Raw genomic sequence first — 22,680 nt, forward strand, 5'->3', positions numbered from 1 at the left:
CGGGCTCCCGGTGCATGGAGCCTGCTTCTCCCTCTGCCTGTGTCTCTGCCTCTCTCTCTCTCTGTGACTATCATAAATAAATTAAAAAAAGAGAGAGAACTAAGGTCTAGAGAGAAGTTACTTTCCCAAGTTCACCTAGGTAGTAAATAGCTGGTCAAGAGTTGGACCCAGACTGACTAGATACAGTCTAATCATTGTATCCTGCCTCTCCACCAAGCAGATGTGAGAAGAGAGCAGGAAGACGTTGAGGTGGATTAATGTGGTTCTAGACTGGATGTGGGGTCTGCAGTTCTTTTAAATGGCCCCTCCTATGGCTACTGATGCCTTGGCCTATTCAAAACAGGAAGCGGGTTTGAAAAGGAAGAAACCCAGATTCATCCCAAGCTATAAACTGAATGTTTGTCTTCCCCCAAATTCATATGTTGAAATCTGATCTCCAACGTGATGATGTAAGCAGGTGGGACCTCTTGAGACATGATTAGGTCATGAGGATGGAGCCCTCTTGAGTGGGATTAGTGCCCTTATAAAAGAGACCCCAGAGAGCTCCTTCACCCCTTCTATCCTGTGAGGATGTTGTAGATGGCTGTGAATCAGAATACCGAATCTGTCAGCACCTTGATTTTGGACTTACTGGCCTCCAGAATTGTAAGAAATAAATGTGTGTTGTTTATAAGCCACCTAGTCTATGGTATTCTATTATTGCAGCTCGAATGGACTAAACTCAGTTTTAAGAGCTGGGGATTTTGATGGCTTTCCTATGGAGGGGTGGGGTAGGCAGGACGGGTCCACCATGAGCTGACCGATCCCTGCAGATGCTCCAAGTGATCATGAGGGGGCAGCAGAGCCTAGGCTCTGTTTTTAGGTTAAATTTTAAATAGGGTAGCTTGTGGGTGACACCTTCCAGAACAAAATGAATCCTGAGCTGCATGGCAGGAATTGTAATAAAGCATCCTAAATATGTTAAAAATGACAGCAATTAAAGGGGCCTTAGCAAGAACCTAGTCTTTACTCAGCAGAAGGAAAATCTTGAATCCAAGTTGTCAAAAATGACTTTTCCCAGATTTAACACAGGGAATTGATGAGAAAGGTGGAAATAAAACCCAAGACTCTATCTCTGCAAATCTATGGGAAGAAACATGAGCCCATTTCCAGAAGGGGAACTTGGTTCTTTCTCAGTTGGGAGTCCCAGTATCATGGGAGTATATGTGAGTCCTGCCTTGTGGCATCTTCAGTGGCCAGCAAGTGATGCTGGCACCCTTATTGGCTGCAAATTTTCTCTTTTCATCTCGAGGCCAAATTCATTAGACCCTACATCCTGAGGGAGAGGAGATGAGAGAGACTGGCAGGTGAGAAACAGGAGCTAGTATAGGGTATCGGCTGAAGAAAAGACTAGGAACCATGAAAAATTTAATGAATGTGCTTTTGTTGCTTTTAGCCATTAGAAATATATATTATTATATTGACTAATAAAAAATCAGGACCTATAGATAAATATTAGAACATTAAAAATAGTAATAATCCTATATATTCAAAGGAAATGCTGAATTGTTTAAAACATGCTTTTCATGAAAGTGAAGTGCAAGAAATCTTACAAGAGGCTTTGTATAATGTAAAGTTCAGTCTTAAATTGTAGTGCTAGCCACTGTTGAGGAGTGGTTTGGACGCTCTCCTTGGTGCTGAAGCAAGGCAGGCGGGAGGAAGAACTTCCCTGTTTGAACAGGAGCGCCTTGCCTGGGATCATGACAAGCCCATCAGAGTTTCCATGGTGTTTCTATTTGAGTTTCCCAGCACTGTGGTCTCTCTCTTCTTTCTTCGTATAGGTTCTGTTTTTCATCAGGTTCCATGGAATGCTCTCAATGGGGAAAGTTCCACCAGGCTTAGCCAAAGTAAATTCTCTTCATTCCCAGACCCCACAGCTCCACGTGAAACTGCCTTTGCCTTAAATCGATGTCATCATCACCTGGGGCCTCTGAATTTTGATCTGGAAAGAGAGATTGAACCAGGTGAAGGCTAGGTTTATAAGGAAACTGGGATTTGGAAACATAAGAGTCTTGGGTCTGGGGAAGTGCTCAGCTTAGAATTTACCCTATAACCTAGAGTCTAGTACAAACCAACGATCTCCCCCACTTACCCACAACTTAGTTAGTTGTAAAGGTATTCTAGCTAGGGAGTTTATCTTTGCCCCAAGGCTTTCCCTAGGGAGTACAGTGCCTGAAGCCAATTACACTTCTGAAGTGTGAATACTTTGAGAGCATTTCTTCTGCCCTTGAACATCCATCCAGTTGAAAGAAAATCAAGGTGCCAATCAATGAAGGGTCACCCCTTGCCCATGACCAATCTTGGCCTCAGTCACAGTGGGACATCATGACATTATGTACCTTCTGAGGTGAGGCCTGACATATGCTTAACAAAAATGTCTAAGCTGGGTCTAATCAAGCCCTAAGCCTGATTGCCAGTTTATAGGAGTACAAAGGGTCAAGGGACAAGTTAAAGAACACCATGAGAAAATAATTAGATACACTCAAAATGTGGGACATTCCTTAAGACAATTATCCTAGACTCTTAAAAAAATCAATATATCTTAAAGGTAGGAATCAGTTCTAGATTAAAAAGACTAATGAGACACAACAAAGGTCAGTGAGTGCAATTTTTTCATATTTGAAAAAACTAGTAAAGAGGTGTTCTTGGATTCATTGGAAAACGGATATTGGATAATATGGAATTATCATAAATTTATTGGGAATGCTAATGGTATTTGGGGATGTTTACTGAAATGTTTAGGAATTAAATGTCATAATGTTTGCAACTGACTTCCAAATGGTTCAGCAAAATTTGATGAGTATGTATATCATATACATACATACTATGCTATATAATGAAAAAGTAGCAACATGTTAAACATTGTTGATCTAGGCAGGGTATTTAGGACACTATTTTTGACTTTTATGTGGTTTGAGAGTTAAAACAACTAAATAAATTGGCCATCAAGCACATACTTAAAGTGGAAAGAAATCTCTGAGCCTGGAGCCTCAGGGATCTAGGGTAAGGTAGATTCCACCGTGTTGCTTAGCTCCTTCTCCATCTGCTGCCACCCCAGATTATGTTCATTTCCCAGCAATGTAGACCTAGATGTCACAGAGACTAACAAACAATAAACATGACTTTGCTTTCCTGAAGATCTTACCATGGTAGGAGGGGATATAGGGTCTTAGGAAAGGAGGAGATGAGCACTTCATCCATGCCTTTCTTACCTTTGTTTCAGAGTCTATGTGGTCCAGGGAGGGCTGGAAGTTATTATAAATGGAGTCCAAGTGGATGGAATCATCTTGATCTAGATGAGAAGAAAGCCCCATGGAAGCAGCTGGTTAGAAAGAAAAGCTCACATCTATCCCTCTAATCCCACCCACTGTAAGATGAGGGGTGTATCCCCTCCCTTCCTAGGAAACTGAAAGCCATCGCAAACATGACAGCCTACCTAAATTACCAGACCTCAGCAAATGGTTTGGTTGGTTCTTGGAAGATGTGGAAAATCACATTTAAAAAGTTCAACAAAGAAAAACCACCATCTCTTGGCAGGCAGCGTCTCAAATTTGTGAAAAGTCCATTAGGATTAGGATTAGCCCCCCCTTGGAGTGGGGGGCTATTTGATGGATTTGGTGTATTGATGCTCTAATTCATGGACATAAGGCTTTTCCTTTGCTTAGGGTTTCTACAATGTTTTTAAATAAAGTTTTATCATTTTTCCACTGAAAACTCTTCAATATCTTTTATTGGATATATATTTGTACTGTATATATTTGTTGCTGTATAAGAACCCTCTTACACTGTTGGTGGGAATGTGAACTGGTGCAGCCACTTTGGAAAACTGTGGAGGTTCCTCAAAGAGTTAAAAATAGACCTGCCCTACGACCCAGCAATTGCACTGTTGGGGATTTACCCCAAAGATTCAGATGCAATGAAACGCCAAGACACCTGCACCCCGATGTTTATAGCAGCAATGTCCACAATAGTCAAACTGTGGAAGGAGCCTCGGTGTCCATTGAAAGATGAATGGATAAAGAAGATGTGGTTTATGTATACAATGGAATATTACTCAGCCATTAGAAACGACAAATACCCACCATGTGCTTCGATGTGGATGGAACTGGAGGGTATTATGCTGAGTGAAATAAGTCAATCGGAGAAGGACAAACATTATATGGTCTCATTCATTTGGGGAATATAAATAATAGTGAAAGGGAATAGAGGGGAAGGGAGAAGAAATGGGTGGGAAATATCAGAAAAGGAGACAGAACATGAGAGACTCCTAACTCTGGGAAATGAACTAGGGGTGGTGGAAGGGGAGGAGGGCAGGGGGTGGGGGTGACTGGGTGACAGGCACTGAGGGATGAGCACTGGGTGTTATTCTGTATGTTGGCAAATTGAACACCAATAAAAAATAAATTTATTATTAAAAAAAGTAATAGAACAAAAAAATAAAATTATGAAATGAGAGGGAAAAAAATGACCTGTTGATGCATAGACATGCAAATGATCTTATCTCTTGCAAATTGATAAATTCTATTACTTTTAGGGAGTTAACATTTTCTTGGGTTTTCTAGGTTAGACAACCATACCATCAGCAAATGACAGACTTATATTTTTCTTCCCAATCTTTAAGCCCTTTATCTCTTTTTCTTTTTTATTATACTGATTAGGACACCCAGGACAATAATTAGTAGGACTGGCAATAGAGGGCATCTGTGACTCACTTCTGGCTCAATGTAGAAGTTGACAAATATGGCCTGTGCGTCTGATGCCTATTTGTATATGCCTCACAAGCTAAGAATTTTTTCTTTCTTTCTTTCTTTCTTTCTTTCTTTCTTTCTTTCTTTCTTTCTTTCTTTCTTTCTTTTTTTTACATTTATAAGGGTCAAAAAAGTTTTATTGGACACAACCACACTTATTCATTTACATATTGTCTATGGCTGTTTTCATGCTACATCAACAGGGTTGAGTAATTGTGATAGAAATCATATTGTCCACAAAAGCCCAAAATATGCTATCTGGCCCTTTGTAGAAAAAGTTTACCAAACCTTGGTTAAATGGAATGATATTTAAAATTTTTTTTCTAAAAAATTTATTTTTTTGTTTGTTTTTAAAATATTTTATTTAAATTCAATTTGCCAGGATGCCTGGGTAGTTCAGCTGTTGAGCATCTGTCTTCAGCCCAGGGCATGATCCTGGAGACCTGGGATCGAGTCCCACATTGGGCTCTCTGCATGGAGCCTGCTTCTTCCTCTGCCTATGTCTCTGCCTCTCTCTCTGTATCTCTCATGAATAAATAAATAACACCTTAAAAATAAATAAATAAATATTCAATTTGCCAACATATAGTATAACACCCAGTATAACATCCCATCAATAAAGATTTTCTTTTTAAGTAATGTTTATACCCAACACAGGGCTTGAACTTACAACCAGGGGCTCTATTGATTGAGCCAGCCAGGCGCCCCAAATGGAATGACTTTTAATGTTGATACCTTTCATTCACAAAAAATAGCTAGATTTTTTTTAATTCCCTCTTTTAGCTGGAGTATTATATATATTTTTATTTTTATTTTAGGTGGAGTATTATATTTTTTTAGCTGGAGTATTTTATATATAGATATAGGATATATATATATATATATATATATATATATATATATGCTTTTTTCTATTGAAGTTTGATTTGCCAACATATAGTATAACACCCCATGCTCATCCCGTCAAGTGCCCCCCCTCAGTGCCTGTCACCCAGTCATCCTTAGCTGGAGTATTTAATCTGCTTATATTTGTTGTTGATAAGATGGTAGATTATTTTCTACCATCTTATTTAGTGCTTCCTATTTGTCATCCCTTTCCTCATCATCTGTTCCCCCTTTCTTGCTTTTTTATGAATTGACTAAAATGTTTCCCTCCTTCCATTTTTCCCTTCTTTGGAATGTAAAGACTTGATCTGTAGAAATTTTAACATGTACATTTAACCTGGCAAATATGGAATTAATCACTTGACTGGGCTATAACTCATCTATCAGTGAGCTCAACCCACCCCTACATGTCTATCTGTGGCCACATAGGCAGGTTTGTGTTCTGCAGAAATGTAGACCATCAAGTAACTCATGCCCTTCAATGGTCTAGTTATGCTGTGCCCATGCTTACACCTCATCGAGGGCTTTGCAGGAGCCAGTGGTAGAAATAGGAGTACAGATACAGAACCCAAGGTTTTAGAGATGGAAACACTGTTCTCTTTGCTCCATGAAGTCCTTCCATGTACCTCCCATGTACACCCTTTGAGACATTTTGAGTCCACTAAGGACTTCCAGTACCTTCATACATATCAAAACCAATGTTTCGGAAGGTTCCAGGTGTTGGTCCTCCATCTTCTTCATGCCATTTGTACAACTCCGTCACTCTAGACTTTTGCCTATTGACAAAAACACCAGAGAGATTTCCATTATGAGCAGGGAACCAGAATTTGGGGACTGGTTCCATGCCTGCTTTCAGTTCTCCCACTGTCCATCCTGAGGATGAATGATTGAAGGCAGAAGCACTTGAAAAAGAGGAGGAGCTAGAGGCCCACGGCGGGGGGGTTGGGGGGGGGGGGTGGCAGCAGTGACTCACCGTTTCACCTCTTTCTTGGAACGGAGCGCAAACATCAAGAGAACAACAAGGATGAGTAGCACTGTGGCACCAGCTGCTCCCACAAGCCCGTACACCAGGCTCTTCTTGGTACTGAATTCACAGGTTTCCCCGCTGTACCAGTCAGTGTCTGTGCTCAGGCAGCTGAGATGGACAGAAGGAGCAGATGGGGAGAGGGAGCATTCTGAGTCAGGGGTAGCAAACACTCACAGTCTGCCTGCCTCAGATCTGGCCCTGACTCCATGGGAGCTTAATGAGGAGAGGGTAAAGACAACATTGCTAGGGTGTGGAACAAGGAGCCCTGAGGGGACAGAGGTAAAGTCCAGCTTCCATGACGTGGGCCTAAGAGAGAGACCCAATACTCAGCCCAGTACTTTTAGGTTTTGTAGCCCAGGATATAGAGCAGTTGGCCCAATTTGGGCTTTGCCCTAGGCTGTACCCAAGAACTTAAGACCCCAGCCTTTTTTATCCACAACTAACCATCACGCTCTCAGTCTCCCTTTCCATCAGGAAAAGCAAATCCCCATCCCAGATCCCCAGCACACACTCTGCCTCTGAAGCTCCCTCTCCTCCCTGGAGAAACCCTTTCTAAGCCCTGTTCCTCTCCTCCCCATACCAGCCTGTGAAATCCTTGTTCAGGAAACCTTCCCAGAACCAGAATATTTACTCAGGTCTTTGAGTATGTGTGACTCCTTCTCCCTGGTCTGTCTTTGGTTTAGTTTCAGTAGGCAATGCCTGTGACTCAGCTTTTATAGGCTTTCTGGGAATTTTCAGAAGCTGGGGCTTTCCTTCTGCTTTTTCAGAGCTTGGCCCAGTCCTTAGTCACTACACAAACCCAGGGGAGGGGAGGAAAGCTACTGAGGCCCATTCTGGATCTGGCCTTGGGATTCTGGCTACTTGTGTCCTTTGTATTCAAGAGAGGCCAGGACCCACTTGATGACCTTTGCCTTTAGACAGAGTCTTGAAGTGTGGGTTTCCCAATGGGGAGGGAGAACAGCCAGGCTGGGGTGGGACACTCACTAGCACCGAGGACCACTGCGGTCTAGCTGGCACTTCCCAAAATTACAGTTCATGGTGCTGTTGAAGCCTGGCATGCAATGGTTGATGCAGTTTGGTTTCTGATCCTTGTACTCCACAAAGAAGTAGGCAGCATAATCTTTCCCAGCCTTCTCTTTGCATTCCTCTGTGGGACATGGAGGAGTTGCAGTGACCAGGTAGCCAGGTACATTGTCTACCTCCCTCTGCCCTCCCTGGACCCCCAGTCACCTACTTTCAGGGTCATATTGGGTAACCGTAATGTTTTGCACCTTGGTGGCAGTCGTGTTGTAACACAGTAGAGCTGTGAAAGGAGACACATAGAGCCCCTTAAAACAAATTTGTTTAGTAGGGATAGGGGAGTGGGGAGTGGGATGTGATGAGGGGTAGAAGGAACCCCATTCCTGCAGACGGTAATGGCAGCCTTGTGCCCAGCTCTCCAGAACAATGACCCTCCAAGTGCCCTGTGCCTTCCCCATGTCTTCTTCTCCCATATGCATCTTTGCCAAGATTCCCACACTACTCATTATATTCAGAAGAATAGGCTCCTCATAACAAGCCATGCTTATTCTCATTTTCCCACTAGTCCCACAGGATTTAGCCTACATATACACCTGCCTTTTCCCCTTCCCCCCTCCAGGGATGACACAAAGCTTAAAGATTCCTTGAGGACCCTTCAACACCCTCCCCCCCAGAAGCCTAGGAATTTACCTGGGCAGGTACTATTTATGGTTATTTGCTGTTTGGTTACATTCTGGATTTTTTCCGTCACCTTCTGGGTGACCTTATTCAAAACATCCTTGTATTCTGGGGTGAACTTGGTCTTCAGGATAATTTCATGTTCTACCACAATACTGCCAGCACTGAGGAGAGAAAAAGATGTCTGTGAGTATCCTCCTAGGTCATAAGTGCTCACTTCAACCCCTTTTTCCTAGGCAAGACATGCCCTCTTTGCTCCCATGGGAAGGCAGAGCTGGGGGAGGATGGTTGAAATGATGACCCCGTGTTCCCTGGATGAAAGCTAATTCCAGGCACAGTGCTAGGCACTTCCCCTTCGGGCACATATCACAACTTGGGCCTAAGATAACTGTCTCGAAACTTAGGCTCTAGGCCTAAGATAATTGTCTTCCCTGTGTGGAAGTCTTAGGGAAGGCTCAAGGGCAAAGATGGATAGAGGGATGGGACCACGGAAGATCATCATCAAGATGTCATTAGATGCAATCAGCAGGAGACTGGATAGCTGCTGGCAAGATGTCTTTAAGAGGTATGAGGACACCAGAGGCTTACAGGACTCGTGAATTGCTAAGTGGTGGGCTGCAGAAGGCCTGTGAGCCCTCTAAGAGTATGCATAGAAGCTCATATGTATGTATTTTCAACTCACATACACTGTTGTCAATTCTCAAATGAGTCTTTGACACCTAAAAGGTTAAAATTCTAGCCAATCATCTCTTCTCTTCCTAGCTTCCTTAGGACCTAGGAAAAGGCAGGGGCAAAGCCATCAAGAGAACATGGCTTCAGACAAGCTCACAGCTTCCATTTGCTTCCTTTTCTCTTCTCTAGCTCCAAATCCCTAGAGCAGCCCATCTTCTGTGTATGTAAAACAGAATCAGAAATGCCTGGAAGTCAATGAGCTCTTATTCTAGAATGCAAATTACTTCTCTCCTGACATAGGTGTAGGGATCATTTGCATCCCAGGAACAAGTACTTTCTGGATATAAAAATACAGCAACAAGTCCAGCCTTCCCATGCTCACAATTCAGGATTCCTAAATAAAGGAAGCCAAAAGCACTCTTTTCCCCTTGCTTTCTCCTTAGTACTATATTCAGAGGCTTAAACATAAATAGAAGATTAGGGGGCCAATATTTCTGAACAAGATAAAGAATAGTATAATACAGAATAATAGAGTTATATGAGATAATAATTATACTCATAATATGTAAAATATAGAACAGTGGAATTCAAATAACCTGTAGATTAATGAGTTAGAGGGGACCAGGGGATCTTGTAGCTCAAGGTCATCTTTCAAAATAAGGACACGTTGATCTCAAGAACCCCACATGGTGGGATGCCTGGGTGACTCAGTGGTTGAGCATCTGCCTTCGGCTCAGGGCATGATCCCAGGGTCCTGGGATCGAGTCCTGCATCCGGCTCCCTGCAAGGAGCCTACTTCTACCTCTACCTATGTCTCTACCTCTCTCTCTGTGTCTCTCATGAATAAATGCCTAAAATCTTTTAAAAAGAGAAAGAAAAGAGACCCAAGATGGTGGTGGCCCCAGGCATCTCCCTGACTCCATCACTATCCTCAGACCCCATTTTGAAAACTCTGATGGAGAGAAACATGGCTTTATCAAGGCCACACAGATATAGTGGGAGTTAGGAGGTTCAGGAGGAAATCCTGACACTTGCCCAGAGTAGCCAAGTGATCTTGGACCAGCAGTTGGCCCCGTAGGGCCTCAGTTCCCTCATGTGTAACATGAGGGTAGTTGGTTCCCGGGACTCTTCCCTCCATGCTTCCAAGATGAATGATTCTCACTTCCTATCTGCCCGCTCCCAGACGTCTCTGGAGCCCTCAGAGTTCAGCTGTCTCTTCATATCTGGCCGAAGGTAGTAGAATGGATAGAGAACCCAGCAGGGGTGCAGGGATGCCTGTGTGGCTTGGGCAGTTAAGCATTTGCCTTCAGTTCAGGTCACTATCCCAGAGTACTGGGATCAAGTACTGCATTGGGCTCCCTGCTCAGTGGGGAGTCTGTTTCTCCTTCTCCTTCTCCCCTTCCTCCCTGCTTACGCTCTCTCTCTCTTTCTCAAATACATAAATAAAATCTTATTTTGAAAAAAGAAAACCCGGGATCCCTGGGTGGCGCAGCGGTTTAGCGCCTGCCTTTGGCCCAGGGCGCGATCCTGGAGACCCGGGATCGAATCCCACGTCAGGCTCCCGGTGCATGGAGCCTGCTTCTCCCTCTGCCTGTGTCTCTGCCTCTCTCTCTCTCTCTGTGACTATCATAAATAAATAAAAATTAAAAAAAAAAAGAAAACCCAGCAGGAATATAAAAATGCTTGGTCCACAGAGCCTGTCCTCCTTCTCCTGCCTGAGAAACAGTGACAGGTAGAGAAGAAAGATGACGTTTGCATCTACAGACTGCCCCATCCCCAGGGGGGAAGAGAACTCTCTGGGGTCAGCACATGCTAAACCTGAAGAGGAAGTTTTAGGGCCAGAAAGAAAAATGGTTTCCTCTTCCAGGGGAGCTAAACTGCTGAAGGGCAGACACCAGGCACCTGCTCACAGACCACAGGAAGAGGACATGGCAAGCCCAGCTGGTGGCCTCTCTTGTTCAAGAGAGAAGGTTTTGGTTTGACATAACTGGGAGAGAAAGAAAAACAGAGGCTGAAAGATACATTTTTCCCCTGTGATTTTGTTCAACTTTCTTTCTACTGGTTGCAAATTTCTTTTGAAGATTATTATGACTCTGTAAACCATGGGAGAGATATCTCCCTCACGGACCAGGGGAGGCTGGGCAACTCCTGTAAACCTCATTGGTCAGTACCATTCTAAGGTTTTCAAACAGTTGAGGTTGATAGCAGGGCCAAGATTCTGTGGGAGCAGAGTCCTGTAAGAGGTGAATGGGAGTGAATACCGGCCAGGTCAGGACTTGGACACATTTTCCTTGGGGTTGCCTCCCAAGCTAAGTTATTTGGCTTCATCTCTGAAGACAAATGGGATGTCCACCACACAAACTGTAACCTCCAGGTACTCTCATGTGTCGGTGTCTCCAGCATAAGGGGATTTCTGTTTGAGTCTTGGATCTACCACTCCATAAATGACCCCTTAGGCAACTCAATGCCTGTCTCTAGGAATCTGTTTCTTTTTCTGTGCAATGGAAATAATCCTGCCGGCCTCACTCACAGGATGGTTATGAGCTTCCAAATTGGAAAATATATGTAAGACTATAATTGTTGGGAGGGTGTTATAAGCTAAACTGTATTCCCCCCCAAATTCATATGTTGAAGCCCTAACCCCCAGTATCTCTTTATTTGAGGATAGGGCCTCTACACATGTGCTTAAGTTAAAATGAGCCTGTTGGGGTGGGCCCTAACCCAATCTGAGTGGTGTCCTTATGAGAAGAGGAAATTTGGGCTGGCACCTGACTGGCTCAGTTGGAAAAACATGTGACTCCTGACCTTGGGTTTTGAATTCAAGCCCCATGTTGAGTGTAGAGATTGCTACAAAAATAAATAAGAACTTTAAAAAAAAAAAAACAGAGAGGAGGAAATTTGGTCACACAAAGACACACCAAGGATGTGCTTGAACAGAGGAAAACTGTGTGAGGACCCAGGAAGGAGGCAATTATCTGCAAGCCAAAGAGAGACTCAGAAGAAACCAAATCTACTGAACACCTCGATCTTGGACTTCAGCCTCCAGAACCTGAGAAATAAATATCTGTTGCTTGAGCCACCCAGTCTGGGGTATTTTGTTATGACAGTCCTGGCAAACTCATATAGGGGCAGAGTTACAGTTGTCTTTATGATTATTGTTTCCACTCCAAAGACTTTCTTTCCAGGATCCCCAGATACTCACGACAGCCTTGTGATGTTGACCCCTTGATACTCAGGGATTTCACGATAAACATGGGCCATCTGAAAAGCAAGGAGGTCACGGTGTCATCCCAGACGCCCCAACGTGGAGCCTGCCAGGTCTTTCCATAGGAATTCAGGAAGGCAGAGGATGGACCTGCTGCATCCCCCATTCCCTGTGAGAAGCTGGCAGGGTCACACTGTTCAGATGGGGTGTTCCCTCCTCAGAGACTAGCCCTATCCCTGGGGCCCTCCCACTGGCCCTTTCATGGAAACTTTCTTTGTCTTTTCACAAGCTCTCTGGCAAACCCTGAGGAAAGGAGTGAGCTGAGAAACTCACAAACATGAGAACAGCCCTCAACTGCTTTCTTTACCTCTAGAGACTCCTCCCTGAGTTACCGACAGGGACTTGCTTTCCCAGGCTCACCTCTTGTGTGAATGTATCACTGAAGTTCTTGAATTCTACAGAATCCCGGTCTTCTAGCTCTTTGGTGAACTCCCTACTGGTCACTGTCACAGTCATTTCTACTTGGGCAGAGACGGTCTCCTGGTGGAGAGTCTGAGGGGGTCAAACAGAAGCACCACTTACTGAGAACAGAGACCCCTCCCACCCCAAGTTCCTTCCCAAGGAGACCCACACTTCAGCAATTCTGCCCTGAGCAAGGGAGTGGGCTAGGTCCACCATCCCCACTCCCACTCAGGTCTCACCAGAGTGCCTCTGGAGGGTGGGGAGTACACTGTATTCTTCATGGCTTTGGGATGGAACCCAGGGGATCTCTGGCCTTACATTATCTTAGAGAATTTCACATACTTTTTGTATTCTCCTCCAGTACACACTCATTTATCTTAAGTGTATTTTAAAATACAAATTCTGTGCCAGATTTATGTTTTGTTCCAAACTATACCTTCCTGCTTTATTCATTTTTTAATGTTTCAACTTTATTGCCACTGAGTTAAATGGTTGCCCCCAGAAGAGGCCATATTCCTGGGCATGCAGAGGGCAGTAATAGGGGCTCAGGACTGGGGAGAGCAGGGCCCTGAGGTCCTACTCACCTATCTCAATGCTCGGGACCACATCCTCGCACTTTGGCCCTTGGAAGAGGCCAACGCACACACACTTAATCCCATCCCAGTAGCCTCCATTCTTGCAGGTCGTGGACCTCGTACTGGCACTGGTCTCCTTGGAAGCCGTTGGGGCAAACACAGACCTGCCCATTCCACGTCCCTTCATTTTTGCAGTCCACTGAAAAGGACAAAGCCCCACTTACCCACACATATTTGCATAACACTTTACAGCTTGCAACACATTTTCACAGATACCATCTAATTTGATACTCTCATGAGACCCTGGAATAGGCAGGATAGTTAGTGTCATCCCTATTTTATGGATGGGACAAGTGAGGTGGAAAGAGGCTAAGAGACCTGCCCAATGATCCATGTGGATGCCAGACTTAACCTGGTCTTAGAGTATTCCAGTATGATTTACTTTAGCCCTGAAAAGCAAGGAATGGAACATCTAGTATTGTCAGGGGTGAGGAACAACACAGGCAAGGCTGAGGAAGAGAAAAGAAAAAACAGAAACTAAGAGTACCCAGAAGAACTTGACCAATCTAGGTTACAGCAGGCCTGTGAATGAGTATGTCATTGTCTCTGCAACACCTGCTTCAGGAGAGCTCATACTGGAAATTGTTGTCATGGTGACTATTCATGATTCCTCTTTATTTTCTGAGATGTAGAGTTTGAGGGAGGAGTGTAAACTTCATTTAGATAGAAGATGGTTACAGACAACTCTCAATATCTATGCCAATCTATTTGGAAAAGTGAGATCTCTGTTCCTGTTGGCTTTTCTTGAAAAGAGCTGTACATGCACAGACTTGTATTCCAGGTAAGTTTTGTCTAGCTAGGTACGTGAGATATGCACATACTCTAGGAAACCCTGCCCCACCTCTACCTCCCAGTCTACTCCTCTCCTACCAGTTTCAGAGTGCATAGGCCACACCCATCACATCACACAGCCTCTGGTTACAGGCCTTTGGTTCAAGACATTCAGAAAGAGTGGAAAGAGTTGAGTCAAGAGTGGCATCCTGGGCACAAGAAAGATCCATAAATCCTAAATCAGCCTCTCTCTCTCTCTCTCTCTCTCTCTTTCTCTCTCTCTGTGTTGTGTGTTACTGAAGATGTCCAGACCTGATCTAAGTGATGAGCACAAGCTTGTGTGAAGCAGCAAAAGCACCTACTGGGATGTGTCACCTGTTGCCCAAAGGTCTACATGGAAAGCCAACCTCCAGGGAATAAGAGGAAGATGAAGGGAGACTATCTGCCTTCAGAAAGCTGACCAATACCTGGCTGTGGGCCTGGTGGTCATGCATTTACTGCAAGACACCTGTGGGACTTCCTAGGGACACAAGTTCCAGACCTCCTCCTAAAGATGCTCAGCACCTCTGTCTGAGAATCAGAGTTCAACTAGACAATGCCAGATTGGAGAGAAACCAAAGAACAAAGCCACATAAAATAAAAGCCAGGCAAAAACCCTCCAGAGGAAGAATTCACAAAGCACTGAGGAAATGCGGTAGCCAAATGCTGAAGAACTTCCCTTCATCTTCCTCAATTCAAGACAGGATAGGGCAGGGCACTATCCTGGAAAACACAGATCATATGTCTCTAGGCATATCTATAGTTTATCTAAACCAATAAATGTCTTCAAGTATTTTAACTAGTACATTTATCTTAATGCCAAATATCCTCTCTCACTCTGATAATCAATCTCACAAGTATAATAGTATATTGTATAATATATATTGTATATTATATATTACATAATGACACTATATTATAATGGTAGGCATGGAGTGGGGCAGGTCTCATTTTATTCAGAGCAAAGAGAGCTGGGTGGAAGTTCCAGAGACAGAAAAAAGACAGGGAGGCATAAGGATACAGAAATATTCAAAGGCATAGAGGCAGAGCTCAGAGCTGATAAAAATAAATCTGCTTGGGAAACTTGGGTGGCTCAGTGGTTGAGTGTCTGTCTTTGGCTCAGGGCATGACCCCAGAATCTGGGGATTGAGTCCAGCATTGGGCTCCCTCCTTGCAGGGAGCCAGCTTTTCCCTCTCCCTCTGACTATGTCTCTGCCTCAATCTGTGTGTGACTCTGATAAATAAATAAATAAAATCTTTAAATTAAAAAAAAAACTTCTTTGGCTTCTATGGTGGATGCACAGAAAATAAGAAAAAACAAAATAAATGAATGGTAGCAGAGAGATAGTTGCCAAAGACATATATGAGTACTAGGCAACAACAATAACAAAAACAAAAACAAAAACCAAAAAACCTTAGCATTTAAGCATGAGCAAAATAAATGAGATAAACCACTAAAAGGACATGTAATCCAAATGAAATATAGGAAGTTTATGAGATTATAGGATATAACACATGATGGGACAGAGCTTCACAGAATATAAAAGGAAGATATGGAGTGTGCAGACACTCTGCTGCTGGGGACTCAAGCTGTCTAGGCAAAGAGAGATGAAGTATGTTGTATGATAAAATGGACCTAGTTCAAGAAATAGTGGGAAGGACAGAGATCAGAGAAAAGGTGACTGCACTGAGGACATTTGATCCAAAGGAAACAAGTAAGAACAAAAGAAGAATTAGGATAAAGGTCTAAGAAGCCCACAGGGACAGATTGAAAACATATGTAGGCTTCAAAAGGCAAATACAAAATATTACTTACATGGTGTGGTTGCTGGAGTAGTAGATGTAGGGGCAGGGGTGCTTTTTATTGTAGCAGTGGTCGACCTTTGCGTGGTAAGTGTTGTCCTGGAGGTAGAGGTGGACTGAGTCCTTGTGGTGACAACCACAGGAGTCACAGATGGGGAGGAGGCAGAAGTTGTTGCAGATGGTATTGTCTGTGGGCTACTTATTGTGGAAGCTGGAGTGGTGGTGACACTACCAACAGAGGTTGTAGAAGTCTCAGCTCCTGTATAAGAAGACAAAGTGGTACCACTCAATGTAAAAGTGGTGGATGTGTCAGTCACTGGAGAAACTGAGCCTGCTGAGGTGCTCTCAGCTGGTAATGTTGGGGGTGGAATACTCTCTGTGACAGATGAACTGGTGGTGGAACTCTCAACAAAAGCTGGGGATGTGGTCATATCTGGAGAAGCTGTTGCGGTTGAGGTAGAGTCAGCTGAAGGTGTTGGCGATGGGCTACTGTCTGTGAGAGCAACTGTGGTGGTGGCAGTGGCAGCAGAAGCTGGAGATGTGATCGTGTTTGGCGAAGCTGTCCCTGTTGAGGTAAAGGGAGCTGAAGGTGTTGGTGATGGGAAACTCTCTGTGGGAGCTGCGGTGGTGGTGGCAGTATCTGGAGGAGCAGGAGATGTGGTTCTGTCTGGAGAAGGGGTTGATGTGACCCTGTCGGAGGAAGCTGTGGATGTGCTGTAAGTCTGGAGAAGCAGTTGATGTGGTGGAGACTGGAGAAGCTGTTGATATGCTCGTGTTTGGAGCAGTTGTAGATGTGCTCCCAATTGAAGAGGCTGGAGATGTGCTTGCGACTGGAGATGTTGACGTGCTGGTGTCTGCAGAAGCTGTTGATGTGGTTAGGTCTGGAGAAGCTGTTGATGTGGTCACATCTGGAGAAGAGGTTAATGTGCTTGCATCTGGAGAAGCTGTGGATGTGGTGCTGTCTGGAGAAACTGTTGATGTGCTCGTGTCTGGGGATGCTGTTGATGAGGTCATGACTGTGGAAGGTGTTGATGTGCTCGCATCTGGCCAGGCTGTTGATGTGGTTGCGTCTGGAGAAGTTGTTGATGTGTTGGTGTCTAGAGATGCTGTTGATGTGCTCGTGTCTGGAGACACTGGTGTTGTGCTCATGACTGGGGAAGCTGTTGATGTGTTCGTGACTGGGGAAGCTGTTGACATGCTCCCATCTGGCCAGGCTGTTGATGTGCTTATGACTGGGGAAGCTGTTGGTGTGCTCGTGACTGGAGACATCGTTGATGTGGTCCCATCTGGAGAAGTTGTTGATATGCTGGTGTCTGAAGATGTTATTGATGTGCTCGTGTCTGGAAACGCTGTTGATGTGGTCACAACTGGGAAGGCTGTTGGTGTGCTCGCATCTGGCGAAGGTGTTGATGTGGTCACGACTGGGGAAGCTGTTGACATGCTCCCATCCGGCCAGGCTGCTGATGTGGTCATGTCTGGATACGTCGTTGATGTGGTTGCGTCTGGAGAAGTTGTTGATGTGTTGGTGTCTAGAGATGCTGTTGATGTGCTCGTGTCTGGAGATGCTGGTATTGTGCTCATGACTGGAGAAGCTGTTGACGTGTTCGTGACTGGGGAAGCTGTTGACGTGCTCCCTTCCGGCCAGGCTGTTGATGTGCTCATGACTGGGGAAGCTGTTGGTGTGCTCATGACTGGAGACGTCGTTGATGTGGTCCCATCTGGAGAAGTTGTTGATGTGCTGGTGTCTAGAGATGCTGTTGATGTGGTCATGTCTGGATACGTCGTTGATGTGGTTGCGTCTGGAGAAGTTGTTGATGTGTTGGTGTCTAGAGATGCTGTTGATGTGCTCGTGTCTGGAGATGCTGATATTGTGCTCATGACTGGAGAAGCTGTTGACGTGTTCGTGACTGGGGAAGCTGTTGACGTGCTCCCTTCCGGCCAGGCTGTTGATGTGCTCATGACTGGGGAAGCTGTTGGTGTGCTCATGACTGGAGACGTCGTTGATGTGGTCCCATCTGGAGAAGTTGTTGATGTGCTGGTGTCTAGAGATGCTGTTGATGTGGTCGTGTCTGGAGACACTGGTGATGTGCTCATGACTGGGGAAGCTGTTGATGTGCTCATGACTGGGGAAGCTATTGATGTGCTCATGACTGAGGAAGTAGTTGATGTGCTCCCATCTGGCCAGGCTATTGATGTGGTTATGTCTGGAGACGTCGTTGATGTGGTCACGACTGGAGATGTGGATGTGCTGCTGGTGTCTGGAGATATTGTTGATGTGCTCATGTCTGGAGACACTGTTGATGTGCTCATGACTGGGGAAGCTGTTGGTGTGTTCACATCTGGCCAGGCTGTTGATGTGGTCATGACTGGAGATGTTGTTGATGTGGTCACATCGGGATATGTTGTTGATGTGCTGGTGTCTGGAGATGTTGTTGATGTGCTCGTGTCTGGAAACACTGTTGATGTGTTCACGACTGTGGAGGCTGTTGGGGTGCTTGCATCCGGCGAGGCTGCTGATGTGGTCACATCTGGAGACATCGTTAATGTGGTCACATGGGGATATGTTGTTGATGTGCTTGTGTCTTCAGATGCTGTTGATGTGCTCATGACTGGGGAAGCTGTTGGTGTGCTCGCATCTGGCCAGGCTGTTGACGTAGTCAAGTCTGAAGATGTCATTGATGTGGACGCATCTGGAGAAGTTGTTGATGTACTGGTGTCTGGCGATACTGTTGATGTGCTCCTGTCTGCAGAAAGTGTTGATGTGCTCGCGACTGGAGAAACTGTTGATGTGGTGGCATCTGGGAAAGCTGTGGATGTGGTGCTGTCTGGAGAAATTGTTGTGCTCGTGTCTGGAGCTGTTGTTGATGTGGTCATGACTGGGGAAGCTGTTGATGTGCTTGCATCCGGCCAGGCTGTTGATGTGGTCATGTCTGGAGATGCTGATGTGGTCGCATCTGGAGATGTTGCTGATGTGCTCATGTCTACAGAAGTTATGGATGTGGTGATGACTGGAGAAACTGTTGATGTGCCTGTGTCTGGAGACCCTGTTGATGTGGTCAGGACTGGGGAAGCTGCTGGTGTGCTCGCATCCGGCCAGGCTGTTGATGTAGTCAAGTCTGGAGAAGTTGTTGATGTGCTTGCGACTGGAGAAACTGTTGCTGTGGTGGTATCTGGAGAAGCTGTTGTGCTCGTGAATGGAGACGTCATTGATGTGCTCAGGACTGGAAAAGGTGTCGATGTGGTGGCATCTGGAGAAGCTGTGGATGTGCTCATATCTGGAGATGCTGTTAGAGTGCTGGTGTCTGGAGAGGTCATTGATGTGGTCAAGTCTGGAGAAGTTGTTGATATGCTTGTGTCTGGAGAAGTTGTTGATGTGCTTGCGACTGGAGAAATTGTTGATGTGGTGGCATCGGGAGAAGCAGTGGATGTGGTGCTGTCTGGAGAAACTGTTGATGAGCTCGTGTCTGGAGATGCAATTGATGTGGTCATGAGTGGGGAAGCTGTTGATGTGCTTGCATCTGGCCAGGCTGTTGATGTGGTCATGTCTGGAGATGCTGATGTGGTCGCATCTGGAGATGTTGCTGATGTGCTGGTGTCTGGAGACCCTGTTGATGTGCTCATGACTGGGGAAGCTGTTGATGTGCTCGCATCCGGCCAGGCTGTTGATGTGCTCATGTCTGGAGATGTTGTTGATGTGCTAATGTCAAGAGAGGCTATTGATGTAGTGGTGTCTGGAGTAGCTGTAGATATGGTGGCATCCTGAGAGGCTGTGGATGTGCTCGAATCTGGAGACGTTGTTGACGTGCTGGTATCTGGAGAAGCTGTTGGGGCGCCTGTGTCTGGAGACACTGTTAATGTGCTTGCAACTGGAGAAACTGTTGATGTGGTGGCATCTGGAGAAGCTGTGGATGTCGTGCTGTCTGGAATAGCTGTTGATGTGGTCGTGTCTGTAGATGTTGTTGATGTGCTCACATCTGGAGAAGCTGCTGATGTGGTCCCATTTAGAGACACTATTGATGTGGTCATGTCTGGGGACACTGTTGATGTGCTCGTGTCTGGAGATACTGTTGATGTGCTCGCATCTGGAGACATTGTTGATGTGCTCGCAACTGGCCAGGCTGTTGATGAGGTCACCTCTGGAGAAGTTGTTGATGTGCTCACATCTGGCCAGACAATTGATGTGGTCTCGTCTGGAGAAGCTGTAGATATGGTCACATCTGGAGAAGCTATAGATGTGGTCATGTCTGGAGACATTGTTGATGTGCTCCCATCTGGAGAAGCTGCTGATGTGCTCACGTCTGGAGAGGTTCTTGATGTGGTCACATCTGGAGATGCTGTTGATGTACTTGAATCTGGCCAGATTGTCGATGTGGTCATGTCTGGAGATGTTGATGTGGTCACATTTGGAGAAGATGCTGATGTGGTCCCATCTGGAGACACTGTTGATGTGCTGGTGTCTGGAGACACTGTTAATGTGGTCCAGTCTGGAGAAGCTGTTGATGTGCTTACATCTGGAGATGCTTTTGACGTGGTCACGTCTGGAGAAGCTATTGATGTAGTCATTTCTGGAGATGCTGTTAATGTGGTCGCTTCTGGAGAAGCTGCAGATGTGGTCCTGTCTGGAAAAGCTGATGATGTGGTCATGTCTGGAGAAGCTATTGATGTAGTCATTTCTGGAGATGCTGTTAATGTGGTTGCTTCTGGAGAAGCTGCAGATGTGGTCCTGTCTGGAAAAGCTGATGATGTGGTCATGTCTGGAGAAGCTGTTGATGTGCTCGCATCAGGCCAGGTTGTTGATGTGGTCACATCTGGAGAAGCCGTTGATGTGGTCACATCTGGAGAAGCTGTTGATGTGCTAGCATCTGGCCAGGCAGTTGAGGTGGTCACGACTGGAGAAGCTGTTGATGTGGTCACATCTGGGGAAGCTATAGATGTGGTCATGTCTGGAGACATTGTTGATGAGCTCCCATCTGGAGAAGCTGCTGATGTGCTCGCGTCTGGAGAGGTTCTTGATGTGGTCACATCTGGAGACACCGTTGATGTGCTTGAATCTGGCCAGGTTGTTGATATGGTCCCATCTGGAGACACTGTTGATGTAGTGATGTCTGGAGAAGCTGTTGATGTGCTCGCTTCTGGCCAGGCAGTTGATGTGGTCCTGTCTGGAGACATTGTTGATGTGGTCGCATCTGGAGAAGCTGCTGATGTGGTCACATCTGGAGAAGCTGCTGATGTGGCCCCATCTGGAGACATTGTAAATGTGGTCAAGTCTGGAGAAGTTGTTGATGTGCTCCTGTCCGGAAACACTGTTGATGTGCTCATGTCCGGAGACACTGTCGAAGTGCTCATATCAGGAGAGGCTGTTGATGTGCTCACATCTGGAGAGGCTCTTGATGTGGTCACATCTGGAGACGCTGCTGACATGGTCACATCTGGAGAAGCTGCTGATGTGGTTCCATCTGGAGACACTGTTAATGTGGTCGCCTCTGGAGAAGCTGTTGATGTGCTTATGTCTGGAGACATTGTTGACGTGCTCATGTCCAGAGAAACTGTTGATGTGCTCACATGAGGCCAGGCTGGTGATGTGGTCCCTTCTGCAGACGCTGTTGAAGTGGTCAAGTCTGGAGAAGTTGTTGATGTGCTCATGTCAGGTGAAGCTATTGATGTGCTCATGTCTGGAGACCCTGTTGATGTGCTCATGTCTGGAGAAGCTGTTGCTGTGGTCGCATCTGGAGAAGCTGCTGATGTGGTCCCGTCAGGAGACACTGTTGATGTGGTCACGTCTGGAGAAGCTGCTGATGTACTCGTGTTTGGAGATACTGTTGATGTGGTCATGTCTGGAGAAGCTGTGGTTGAGGCAAGATCTGGAGAAGCTGCTGATGTGGTCCCATCTGGAGATGTTGTTGACGTACTCACGTCTGGAGGAGCAGTTGATGTGGTCACATCTGGAGAAGCTGCTGACGTGGTCACGTCTGGAGAAGCTGCTGATGTGGTCATGTCTGGAAAGCTGCTGATGTGGTTCCATCAGGAAACACTGTTGATGTGGTCGCCTCTGGAGAAGCTATTGATGTGCTCATGTCTGGAGACATTGTTGACGTGCTCATGTCCAGATAAGCTGTTGATGTGCTCACATCTGGCCAGGTTACTGATGAGGTCCCTTCTGGAGACGCCGTTGTAGTGGTCAAGTCTGGAGAAGCGGTTGATGTGCTCGTGTCTGGAGATGCTATTGATGTGGTCACATCTGGAGAAGCGATTGATATGGTTATATCTGGAGAAGCTGCTGATGTGGTGCCGTCTAGAGACAATGTTGATGTAGTCACATCTGGAGATGTTGTTGATGTGGTCTCATCTTGAGCAGATGATGATGTGGTCCTGTCTGGAGACACTGTTGATGTACTGAAGTATGGAGAACCTGTTGATGTGCTCGCATCTGGCCAGGCTGTTGAGAAAGTCCCGTCTGGAGAGGCTGTTGATGTGGTCGCCTCTGGAGAAGCTGTTGATATACTCATGTCTGGAGAGGCTCTTGAAGTGGTCACATCTGGAGAAGCTGTGGATGTGGTCATGTCTGGAAAAGCTGCTGATGTGGTTCCATCTGGAGACACTGTTGATGTGGTTGCCTCTGGAGAGGCTGTTGATGTGCTCATGTCTGGAGACATTGTTGACGTGCTCATGTCCGGAGAAACAGTTGATGTGTTCGCA

The 22,680-nt window shown here is 45.6% G+C and overlaps 1 protein-coding gene and 1 long non-coding RNA gene across 2 annotated transcripts; both read right to left on the minus strand.

Annotated features, from left to right (window-relative positions):
* Positions 1–1,390: 1,390 nt before the first annotated feature.
* LOC119876348 lies at positions 1,391–3,862 on the minus strand. The gene is made up of 2 exons (XR_005360563.1): positions 3,252–3,862; positions 1,391–1,981 (listed from the first exon to the last, which is right to left on the minus strand). It is a non-coding gene; the product is annotated as an uncharacterized LOC119876348 (long non-coding RNA).
* Positions 3,863–12,269: 8,407 nt separating this feature from the next.
* LOC119876398 (uncharacterized protein PF11_0213-like) lies at positions 12,270–21,405 on the minus strand. The gene is made up of 9 exons (XM_038541709.1): positions 21,358–21,405; positions 20,852–21,274; positions 19,778–20,707; positions 19,122–19,681; positions 18,696–18,965; positions 16,418–18,566; positions 13,321–13,510; positions 12,695–12,826; positions 12,270–12,330 (listed from the first exon to the last, which is right to left on the minus strand). The coding sequence occupies exons 1-8, from the start codon at positions 21,403–21,405 to the stop codon at positions 12,768–12,770; spliced, it is 4,629 nt and encodes a 1,542-aa protein (XP_038397637.1). The 3' UTR covers positions 12,270–12,330; positions 12,695–12,767.
* Positions 21,406–22,680: the final 1,275 nt, after the last annotated feature.

This window comes from Canis lupus, chromosome 6 (genome assembly GCF_011100685.1).
Source record: "Canis lupus familiaris isolate Mischka breed German Shepherd chromosome 6, alternate assembly UU_Cfam_GSD_1.0, whole genome shotgun sequence".
Classification (NCBI taxonomy): domain Eukaryota; kingdom Metazoa; phylum Chordata; class Mammalia; order Carnivora; family Canidae; genus Canis; species Canis lupus.